The sequence below is a fragment of the Myotis daubentonii genome, chromosome 5, assembly GCF_963259705.1.
Source record: "Myotis daubentonii chromosome 5, mMyoDau2.1, whole genome shotgun sequence".
Taxonomy (NCBI): domain Eukaryota; kingdom Metazoa; phylum Chordata; class Mammalia; order Chiroptera; family Vespertilionidae; genus Myotis; species Myotis daubentonii.
The window spans coordinates 19,388,810-19,400,249 of NC_081844.1; the positions used below are offsets into that span (position 1 = coordinate 19,388,810).

The window sequence follows — 11,440 nt, forward strand, 5'->3', positions numbered from 1 at the left end:
AAACTGTAGGGCACTCTAACCGGAGGACCCACAGCAGGCCTTGGCAGACCTAGAGTTAAAATGTATGCGGTTGCCCAGGGGCATGGACCCCAGGGTTCTAAGGGCTGGTCACTCGCTGAGCCTGATTCGCATCTGTCAGGAATTTGGACCCTGTGCTTTAGAGGGCTCCCAGTGAACAATATTAAGATCAAAGCGCGTCCAGCAATTTCTGGCAGCCCTCCTTTCCCCTCCTCTGTCTGTTTGAGGCACACACACCACCGGACATTGGAGTGAGGGTGGGTGAAGGCAGACCTGGCTCACATCTCCGGCGAGTCACTGGCCACCGCTCCCCACCCCTTCAGGCCCCAGAGCGCACAAAGACTGGCCGAGATGCGTTAGAGGAACCACCGTCTGCGCAGTGGAACGGGAGGCGCCAGGGAGTTATTTATCCATCTGGGACCCCATTCCCTCACCCCCGTTCCCCGGGACCAGCACCGCCCCCGCCGAACTGGCCCCACGCGCAGACGCGGGGCGGGGCTTTGGAGCGGGCGGGCGCCTGGTGGCCGAGCCTATCACGCCACCCCGGACGTGCCTTGGCGGGAGGCGGCGCTGGGGCCTTCATTGTACACAGCGATCCCGGGGCGGGGTGACCCGGCCCAGACGCGCGGCCCACCCCCATGATGTCAACCCACAAGGCAGCGCGCTGTTGTGCCGTTTACCGCGTGTCACCGGGGCAACGGCAGCCGGGGGAGCGTCGATGGCTTGGCCACGCCCTTCTATGTAAATGAGATACGTCATCCGCGCCCAATGGCGAGCGGGGGCAATGAGCTCATCGCGCTGGGCCGAGGCTATAAGAAGGCGCGCGGGTTGCGCGGCGCAGGAGCCGCCGCCAACGGAGGGCCGGGCGCAGCGGCCGCAGCCTGGGCGGGCTCAGGGCCAAGCGGACGGGGGGGGGCCCGGGCCTCTCGGGAGGCCGCGGCCACTCCCCTCCCCCCCGGACCGGCGCGGCGGGGGAGGCGGAGGATGGAAACACCCTTCTACGGCGATGAGGCGCTAAGCGGCCTGGGCGGCGGCGTCAGTGGCAGTGGCGGCGGTGGCAGCTTCGCGTCCTCGGGTCGCCTGTTCCCCGGGGCGCCCCCGACGGCAGTGGCCAGCAGCATGATGAAGAAGGATGCGCTGACGCTAAGCCTGAGCGAGCAGGTGGCAGCGGCGCTCAAGCCCGCGGCCGCGCCGCCCCCGGCCCCCCTGCGCACCGACGGCGCCCCTGGTGCGGCGCCCCCCGACGGCCTGCTCGCCTCGCCGGACCTGGGGCTGCTCAAGCTCGCCTCGCCAGAACTCGAACGCCTCATCATCCAGTCCAACGGGCTGGTCACCACCACGCCTACGAGCACGCAATTCCTCTACCCCAAGGTGGCGGCCAGCGAGGAGCAGGAATTCGCCGAGGGCTTCGTCAAGGCCCTGGAGGACTTACACAAGCAGAACCAGCTGGGTGCGGGCGCAGCCTCCGCTGCCGCAGCGGCCGGGGGACCCACGGGCACGGCCCCGAGCGCCGCGCCTCCTGGCGAGCTGGCCACGGCGGCGGCCACGCCCGAGGCGCCGGTCTATGCGAACCTGAGCAGCTACGCGGGTAGTACCGGGAGCGCGGGGGGCGCTGCGACGGTCGCCTTCGCCGCGGAACCCGTGCCCTTCCCGCCGCCGCCCCCGGGCGCGCTGGGGCCGCCGCGCCTCGCCGCGCTCAAGGATGAGCCTCAGACCGTGCCCGACGTGCCGAGCTTCGGCGAGAGCCCGCCGCTGTCGCCCATCGACATGGACACTCAAGAGCGCATCAAGGCGGAGCGCAAGCGGCTACGCAACCGCATCGCTGCCTCCAAGTGTCGGAAGCGCAAGCTGGAGCGCATCTCGCGCCTCGAGGAGAAAGTGAAGACGCTCAAGAGCCAGAACACGGAGCTGGCGTCCACCGCGAGCCTGCTGCGCGAGCAGGTGGCGCAGCTCAAGCAGAAGGTCCTCAGCCACGTCAACAGCGGCTGCCAGCTGCTGCCCCAGCACCAGGTGTCCGCGTACTGAGCCCGCGCGCGGGGCGCATGCGCGGCCCCCCTCCCCGAGAGGCGGGCTCGCGTGGGGGGGGGCGTGGGTGCCCCGGACTTGGAGAGGGCGTGGCCCCGGGGACGCCCCCGGATGGTGCCAGGACTTGGAGAGGGCGCCGCACAGTCGACAAGCTGGAACCCCTGCTGCCGGGGGGCCAGCGCATGACCCCCCCCCGCCCCTCCCTCACGCTGCCTCTACCCTCTGCGCGTGGCCATCCCGAGTTGCACAAACCCGCGCGCCCGGCTGCCCCTTTGTACGCACCGCCGCTGAAGAGGGTTCCGAGGGGGCGCAGCCTGAAGCCCTGCGTTGCCTTTTCTTTTACTTTTTTTGCATTTGGAAGAGAGAACAGTGTTCGGTTCTGCCCTATTTATGTTTCTACTCGGGAACAAACGTTGGTTGTGTGCGTGTGTTTTTTTGTGTTGGTTTTTTTTTTTTTAAAGAAATAGGAAGAAGAAAACTACTCCTCCCTTTCCTTGCTTTCTGCCCCCGCCCCTCCGTTCTTCCGACAGACACCCTTCCACCTTTCCTCCCCACCCTTTTTGCTCCCCCCCCCCCCCCCCCGTTTTGTTTTGCTACGAGTCTACATTCCTGTTTGTAATACTTGGTTCGCCCGGTTTTCTGTTTTCAGTAAAGTCTCCTTATTGCAGCTCGGCTCTCCGCCTCCTCCTTCCCCGCCGGGGCCTGCCGGGCTGCGCGAGGCCTGGCCCGCTCCCCTCCCCCCGCGCCTCCTCTCTTCTCCTCTCCTTCCCGGCTCGGAGGGGGGAGCTGGCGCCGGGGAGGGGCCCGCACCTCTGGCGCGGGGCGAGCGCCATCTAGGCGGGCCTGGGCGCCGGGCCGACTACCGTCCGGGCTGGGCGGGGGAATCGCTGGAGATGACAGCCAGCGATTGGAACTAGCAAACTTGCGGGTTGTCCCCTTTGGGGCGGAATGACTGCGGGTTGGGAAGGGGGACAGCCCCAGCCGGAGGCAGGAAGAAAAAGGCAGAAACTTTGACTTTCTGGGCCTGTGTTTCCCTGTCTGTGAAATGGGCAGAACAATCGTCAACCTCCGTAAAGTTGTGAAAATTAAGTTTGTTTACAGAGCAATGTTTGGCTTACAGTCAGTGCTCGATCTGTTTATTATTGATCAGGGGCTGGAGAAACGGAGTCTTGGGGCCAGAAGGAAAGTGGCACAGGGACCTGCGCCAGGTGGTCTTTATCTAGAACTGGAGGCGGGGTACCTGCTGTGGGACCTCCCTTTTATGGCACTAACTGGAAGCCCGGGATTTTCCAAATACTTCCTGAAAGCACCTCCCCCCTATGTTATGTTCTCCCATTTTGAGAAAACTGTTAGAGTGGTTGAGTGACTGGCTTGCGATCACACAGCCTTCTTGTTGTTGATCCTCACCTGAGGATACTGTTCCCATTTATTTTATTTTTTTAAGAGGGAGACATTGATTGCTTGTCTCCTCCATGTGACCTGACCTGGACCTGGGATCAAACCTGCAACCAGGTATGTTCCCTTGACCAGGAACGGAACCTGAGAGACCCTTAGGTGAGCAGGCTGACACTCTAACCACGGAGCTCACAGGCCAGGACCACAGCCTTTTAAGAAGACTGTACAGGGACATTTGGACCTGGGTTTCTCACCTTCAGAGCCCTGACTGCCAGGCTGCCCTCTTCCCTGGCCTCCTCTAGGCTTTGCTGTTGTGTGGGCCAAAGACCTGGGCTTGGGCGCCTGCCTCGGGGCCACCGAGGGATGTGAGCATTTGTGGCCCAGGACACAGGGAAGCTGGGCTGGTGGTGTGTGTTGGACACTGACTCTCCCCAGCCCTGCGCAGAAGGTGACTGAATTCTGCCTGATTTGCAGGTACAAAGAAAGAGTGGCATATGCCCACAGTCTCGGCCGTTGAAGAGTGGTACCTCACCATCTACATGTTCCCTCTAGCCCTGGTCATCCTGTCTGCCCACTTCTTGAGGCTTTAAGAGCTGCTTTGGGGTTTGGTTTTAACCATGTGACTTCACCTGGCACCACCTTCTGGCGGACATTTCAGGAGGGGCGCCAGAGTGAGAAGAGGGGTGATGCTGAGATGGTGTCTTGACACAAAGTAGACCAAGAGCCATGTTTTGAAGGTGCCAGTTTGCCATCTTGTGACCTCAGCCAAGTCTCCCCACTTTGGCCTTTTCCTGAGGCGCTGTGATGTGGGTGTGTTCACATCCAGGCAGCGTCTCCCAGGGCAGAAGTTGGAACAGCTTGGGGGATGAACAACAGTGACATAGCTGATACTCAAGTGCGCCCGGTCTGTAGAGAAGGAGACCTAGGGAGGTGGCAAGATTTGCCTAAACTGTTCACTCACACTTCTGATGACAGTTGTGTGTTTTTTCCCCCTACACGAACCAATTCTCCAACTCCCCAGACACCAACCGGGTTCCCTCCAGTTTAGTTCTGACAGTTTACCTGGAATTAGCATGGACCCCACCGGTGAAGGGCTCAGTCCCACAAAACTGCCCCCACTACGGACACCAGCACAAGTCTCAGGTTGCCGCCTGTACTTCTGACCAATCAGCTATAAATTGGGGGCTTCCACCACTCCTTCCTCAGATTTGACCATTTGCTAGGACAGCTCACAGGACCCAGGAAAGCATTTTACTTACTAGTTTACTGATGATAAAGGATACAACTCAGGAACTGCCAGATGGGAGAGATGCACAGGGCTCTAAGCTTCTGTGCCCCTCTGGGCTGCCACCCTCCCAGCACTTCCACGTGGTCACCAACCAGGAAGCTCTCTTGAATCCCAGAGGTTCCATGGTATAAGCACAACTGATTGCATCTTTGGCCTTTGGTGGTTAACTCAATCTCCAGCCTCCCTCCCCTCCCAGAAGGTTTGAAAGGTGGGGCTGAACGTTCCAACCCACTAATTAAGCCTGGGTCCTTCTGGAGACCAATCTGCAGCTGGACTCTTGCTCTGGCGACTCCCCTGGGAGGCCCAGCTGAGGCCCCTGGGCCTGGCGGTTGTGGCTTTGGCGGGACCTGCTGAGCGGAGGCCAAGGTGTGTGTCAGCCTCAGCCTTGCCAGCAGTGATTCATTCACACCAGGCCTCGGCCGGCCTAGCCCCAGGTGGTGATGCGATGGCAGCTTCACTTCCTTCGCCAAGGCTGTGGCTAAGAGTCGATGCCCATTTCCACCAGGCGTGCGTGGATCCCAAAGGGGCCTGGGGCCCAGCCCCACCCTGAGGAGCCTTTGTCCTCAGAGCCAGACACAGATACCTGCTTGCTTTCTAAGAAGCAAGCCTCGCCAGTGTGGCTCAGTGGTTGAGTGTCAGCCTATGAACCAGAAGGTCACAGTTCAATTCTCGGTCAGGGCACATACCCAGGTTGCAGTTGTGGGCTCAATCCCCAGTGGGGGGCATGCAGGAGGCAGCCAGTCAATGATTCATCATTGATGTTTATCTCTCTTCCTCTCTGAAATCAATAAAAATATATTAAAAAGAAGAAGCAAGTCAGAGTTTTCTTTGTTTTAAACCCTCATGGCTCCTGGGTGCCTTCTTAAACAAACCCAAACTGCCCTATCCTCTCCTAGGCCCCAAGTGTGACCCCTCCCTGCCCTCTCCTCTTTCCCCTACCTCCATATCAGCTTCCTCTCTGTTCCCTCCTTGTGCCCAGCTTGCTCCCACCTCAGGGCCTTTGCCTACACTGTGCCCTCCACCTGAAACACCCTTCCCCCAGTTTGCGCAAGACCAACTTCTCCCCTGTGGGTCAGCGGACCCACCCCTCTTTGATCCCTTCCTGAGTTTCACAGCCCCAAATTACCTGGGTTGTGTCCCCAGACTCACATCAGATCTCAGCCCAAACTAGGTGCTCAGCAAATGCCCAAGGGGACAGGCTTGGAAGTAGAGGTGGAGGTAGAGGTGGGTCACTTCTGTGTTCAGAGCCCTAACTTCTGCTCAGGATGGGCTGGTAATACACAGCAACCAACATGACTCTCGGCTCTGACCCAGGTCCGGCCCACCTACTCCTGAGTCGGCCTTCTAGAACCCCCTCCTCCCAGGAGCTGGCATTGATTGGCCGGAACATGGCTGTGAGTCACAAAGCCACCCTGGCACCAAGGCCCCAAGGTTGGCCATTCAGGCTGTTGGGTTCCGCTTCAGGGGCAGGTGAGTGGAGCTTTTGGAGGGCTTAGTGGGGGTACATGGGGACCTGATCATTCTTCCCTGGTCCCCAGTGTCCTCCGAACCTCCTTGGGCCTTCCAGGCCTCTCAGAGTAGGGGTCAGCTCCCCTACCCCTCAGAGCAGAGCACTAAAGTCCCCCAAAGGCCTGATGGTGGGTTTGTCTGCCTGGGGGCCCAGCCTGGAGAGTCTTGGGAGCCTAGAGAAGTGGGCTGAGCTTGTGTGACACATAGGCAAACTGAGGCTCAGAAGAGTTTACTCAGAATTGCCAAGGCAGTCACTCCGCTTGTATGTTTGGGGGGCCCTATTCTTCCTTTATATCCCCTGTACCCCCCTTTCTCTTACTCTGTTGTCTGGTTGAATTCATCCAAAGGGTCGGACCATGTAGTTGCTCAAGCCCCAGGATGGTCCCTAGGATGGACCAATTCAGACCTTAAAGCTGCCAAATCCAAGTTTGGAAGGTTGGACTCCATCCATCTACTCATCCACCCATTTATCCATTTCACCCATCCGTCTATAAACATCTATTAAGCACTTACTTTGTGGACTGTTCTAGGCTCTGGGGTCCAAAAGCAAACAAAAGAGACAGCTATCCCCACCGATGGGTAGCTCAGAGTCTTAATGGGGGAGGCAGACCAGAGACAACATAAAGAAGTAAGACACAGAGTATGTTGGCTTCTCCAGACATCAGGGTCAGTGAAATGGGGACAATGACTGGGCCCACCTCAGGGGAGCTGGCCTCAGGCCCATTTGCTCTTATGACTCAGTTCACATTGCCCCTTGTTCTCTCTTTTAAAAAAACAAAAAACATTATATATATATATATATATACACACACACACACACACACACACACACATATGTTTTTATTGATTTCAGAGAGAGGAGGTGAGAGGGAGAGAGAGAGACACATCAGTGACGAGAGAGAATCATCAATCGGCTGCCCCCTACTGGGGATGGAGCTGCAACCCAGGCATGTGCCCTGACCAGGAATTGAACATGACCTCATGGTACCTGGGTCAAAGCTCAACCACCGAGCCACACCAGCCGGGCACCCCTTGTTCTCAATGGGCCTGGCCGTCTTGGGTGGGGGTGAAGGTCGGGCAGGGTGCTGGACATTCAGGCTGTCACACAGGTGAAGCCAGAATATTCATCATGAAAGGAGGGGTTGGATGAGTCTTGGAAAATTAATTGATTCTGGTCAACACTTTTGAAGTGTCTAGTCCATTATCCTCTCAATTGATGACGTGGCTGAATTTAAGTCTACCATGTTACTATTTTCCTTTCTGCCCTCTCTACGTTTTAGTCCCTTATTCCCCCTCTTCTGCCTCCTTTTGGATGATTTGAATCTTTCAATGATCCTCTCAGTGTGTACTCTGTGATAAAGAAGTTCCTTGGTCTCCTTCCAAGTGAGTACAATGTTCATCTTCATCCGTAGAGGACACTGTTGAGACATTGTAGGAAGAAGAGACTGACCGGCAGGAAGGGTTGGTGGTGGAGGTGTGGAGACTCCACGTGGAACTTGCCTCCGTCATGGGTACAGACCATCATCCCTCTGTGATTTTTCCGTCGTAACCTGGTGGAAATCTTTCTCCCGTCTTCTCGGCCTCCAAACCAGAGCTTTCATGGCGGCCCATGCACTGTGGGCCTCCACCCGGCACCCGGACTCCCAGTGCGTGCTTACATCACCAGTTGCTGATCACCAGTTGCTGATCACCTGCTCCTCCGCCTTTTCCTTGCCCAGCAACTCCAGACCAGCTCCGGCACGGCCAAACCAGCAAACATCTCTGCGATTTGGTAGGCCAAACCACATACGCTCCGAGGAGGTCCAAACCTGTTCCAAATCTACCCTTCCTTGGAAACCACCTGGAGTTTCATCTATCTTATGGTTCGTCTTTTACCATCATGAACAATTCTTTATATTAAACTTCCCTCTTTTAAACTATTGTGTAGTTTCTACCTCCCGATTGAGCCCAGACTGCTACAGGGTGGCTCCACTGTCTTCTGGATTCCATCCTTTCGGATGAAAACTTGGCTGATTCACGAAGTTGCTTGTGTTACGTATTATTTTTCTCTGGCTGCTTTCAAAATTTGACCTTTGTTTTTCAGGACATTGACTGGATTGAGCTCTGGCGTGTATTTCTTTGTATTTATCTTAGGATTTTCTGAGCTTTTTAAATCTATAAAAAAAATTTTTCAAAAAATTTTGGGCATTATTTCTTCACGTATTTTGTTATGCCCTTCTCTCTTTTCTGGGACCCAGTTACATGTATGTTAGACGTTTTGATGTTGTCCACAGATCCCTAAGTCTTGCTTTACGGCCCAGTTGCCTCCTCTGTGATCTTCAGATCGGACAATTTCTATCTGTTTATATTCAAGCTCACTGACTCTCCTGTCATCAGTTCTCTGCTTGTTGGCCCATCCAGAGAGTTTTGAAATTTCAGGTATTGTGTATTTTCAATTTTAGAATCTCCACCTGTTTTTTTTTTCTAATATATCTTTTTAAAAATGATTTTAAAATCTATTTTTCTTATTGATTTCAGAGAGGAAGAGAAAGAGAGAAACATCAATGGTGAGAATCATTGATTGGCTGCCTCCTGCATGCCCCCTTCTGGGGATTAAGCCTGCAACCCGGGCATGTGCCCTGACTAGGAATCGAACAATGGCCTCCTGGTTCATAGGTCAGTGCTCAACCACGGAGCCACACCAGCTGGGCTCACTTGGACTCTTTACCACATGCAAACATTTTTCCCAGTCTTTTTGTCTTTGACCACGTTTATGGCATCATTTGCCATACATTTTTTTCTCTTTATGAAGTCTTTTTCAGATTTTTTATCTTTTTCAGAATTTTTGAGTTTCCTATTTAGTTCTATAAAAGCTCCCTAATTCACATGTTATGCACACATTCTAATATTCTCATAATTTTTAAATCAATCTGGAAATTTTTGGACTATGGGGTGAGATAAGGGTCCAAGCTGTGTTCCCCAGATGGGTTGCCTCATACATTTGTTTTGTGCCTTCTACCATGATTTTTACCTCCTGAATTAAAATACAATGTACCATTGTTACATTGGGATCAAATTTGGTTTCATCCTTCGGTCTCAGTGGTTTGTCTAGCTCTGGGTAGGTACCATGCTGTGATTATGATGGCTTTTGAGTATATATATATCTATTAAGTCAGGGTCCTCTTTACTAGTCTTCCTGTTCATGATCTTGGCTACTCTCATTTATTCTTTTATTTGAACACTGAAAGCCTTCCTTCGTTTTCAAAAGACTCCCTATTGGGATTCTAATTGGACCTGACGTGCTCTCTGTGAACTGTGACGTTGTGTAATACTCAGTTATATGAATTCTTTCTTCCTAACGTTGTGGTACATCTTTCAGACGGCTTTCGTCTCCTTTCTCAGCCTTCATATCACTCCTTCGACTTTTGTGTAAAATTTGTTTCTGTGACTTGTATAATTTTTGACGTTACTATGAATGGTATTTCCCCCCCTTTCCATTTTAATTTACAGCTCATTTTGCATCAAATGTAGAAAAGCTGCTGGTTTTTGTATGCAGCCATGTGCCTTAGGAAAGACAGAAGATAAAAATATATAGATACTGCCCTGGCTGGTGTGGCTCAGTTGGAGCATTGTCCCGTGCACTGAAAAGTCGTAGGCTCAATTCCTGGTCAGGGTGGGGATCAGAGTGTGTACGAGAGGTAACGGATCCATGTTTCTCTCTCTCTCTTTTTTTTTTTTTTTTTTTAAATATATTTTATTGATTTTTTACAGAGAGGAAGGGAGAGAGATAGAGAGCCAGAAACATCGATGAGAGAGAAACACCGATCAGCCGCCTCCTGCACATCTCCCACTGGGGATATGCCCGCAACCCAGGTACATGCCCCCGACCGGAATCGAACCCGGGACCCCTCAGTCCGCAGGCCGACGCTCTATCCACTGAGCCAAACCGGTCTCGGCTTCTCTCTCTCTTTTACTCTCTCCCTTCTGCTATCTAAAAATCAATGAACATATCCTCAGGTAAGTATTAAATTTATGTATATATAGCCCTGGCTAGTGTGACTCAGTGGTTAGAGTGTGGGCCTGTGCACTGAAGGGTCAAGGGTTCAATTCCCAGTCAAGGGCATGTACCTGGGTTGCAGGTTCAATCCCCGTGCAGGAGCAACCAATCGGTGTCTTTCTTACATCGATATTTCTCTCTCTCTCACTCCCTCTCCTTCCCTCCCTTCCATTCCCTCTATAAAACAATGAAAAAAATATCCTCAGGTAAGGATTAACAACAACAAATATATATATATATACTAGTGGCCCAGTGCATGAAAATCGTGCATGGGGGCGTTGTCCCTCAGCCTGGCCTGCACCCTCTCCAATCTGGGACCTCTGGCTCCTAACCGCTCACGTGCCTGCCTGATCACCCCTAACCACTCTGCCTGCCGGCCTGCTCGCCTCCAACTGCCCCACCCGCCAGCCTGCTCACCCCCAACTGCCCCTCGTTGCTGGCCTGATCACCCCCAATTGGCCCCCCTGCCAGCCTGATCACCCCCAATTGCCCTCCCCTCCTGGCCTGATCACCCCTAATTGCCTCTGCCTCAACCCTGCCACCATGACTTTGTCCAGAAGGATGTCCAGAAGGTCTCCTGGTCTAATTAGCATATTACCCTTTTATTAGTATAGATTTTTTGTTACACACACACACACACACACACACACACACACACACACACACAGGCTGTCCAAAAAACTGTATACACACTTTAATAGCTGTGTATTAAAATGAAATTTTGAAAATGAAATATATTTTAATAAACACTGCCTTTATAATTATTCAAAGTGTGTGTATACATTTTAAATGTATACACAGATTTATATAAATTACATTTCAAAATTAAAATATTAATGATTAATAATATATATATTTAAATATAGAATATATAAATATATATTTATAGATATACTAGAGGCCCAGTGCACGAATTCGTGTATGGGTGGGGTTCATTGTCTTGGCTGGCGAACAGGGCCGATCAGCGCTGGACAGCCAGGTGAAGGGACCGCAGGATGGCCAGGGGGAGGGACTGTGGGAGGTTGGCTGTGGGATCACACTGACCACCAGGGGGCAGCTCCTGCATTGAGTGTCCACCCCTGGTAGTTAGTGCATGTCATAGCGACTGGTCAACGGGTTGTTTGGTCAACCAGTCTTAGTGGTCACTTAGGCTTTTATATATATAGATG

General features: G+C 53.5%; 1 protein-coding gene across 1 annotated transcript; it reads left to right on the forward strand.

The window, feature by feature from the left end:
- The first annotated feature begins 840 nt into the window (after window positions 1–840).
- On the forward strand, window positions 841–2,497 carry JUND (JunD proto-oncogene, AP-1 transcription factor subunit). Its single transcript, XM_059696202.1, has one exon. It carries the CDS (start codon window positions 1,003–1,005, stop codon window positions 2,041–2,043), a length of 1,041 nt encoding a protein of 346 aa, XP_059552185.1. The 5' UTR covers window positions 841–1,002; the 3' UTR covers window positions 2,044–2,497.
- The last annotated feature ends 8,943 nt before the right edge of the window (window positions 2,498–11,440 follow it).

Excerpts from the sequence above, each read along its gene's own strand:
- JUND (XM_059696202.1), top strand. The coding sequence starts at position 1,003 with ATGGAAACACCCTTCTACGGCGATGAGGCGCTAAGCGGCCTGGGCGGC.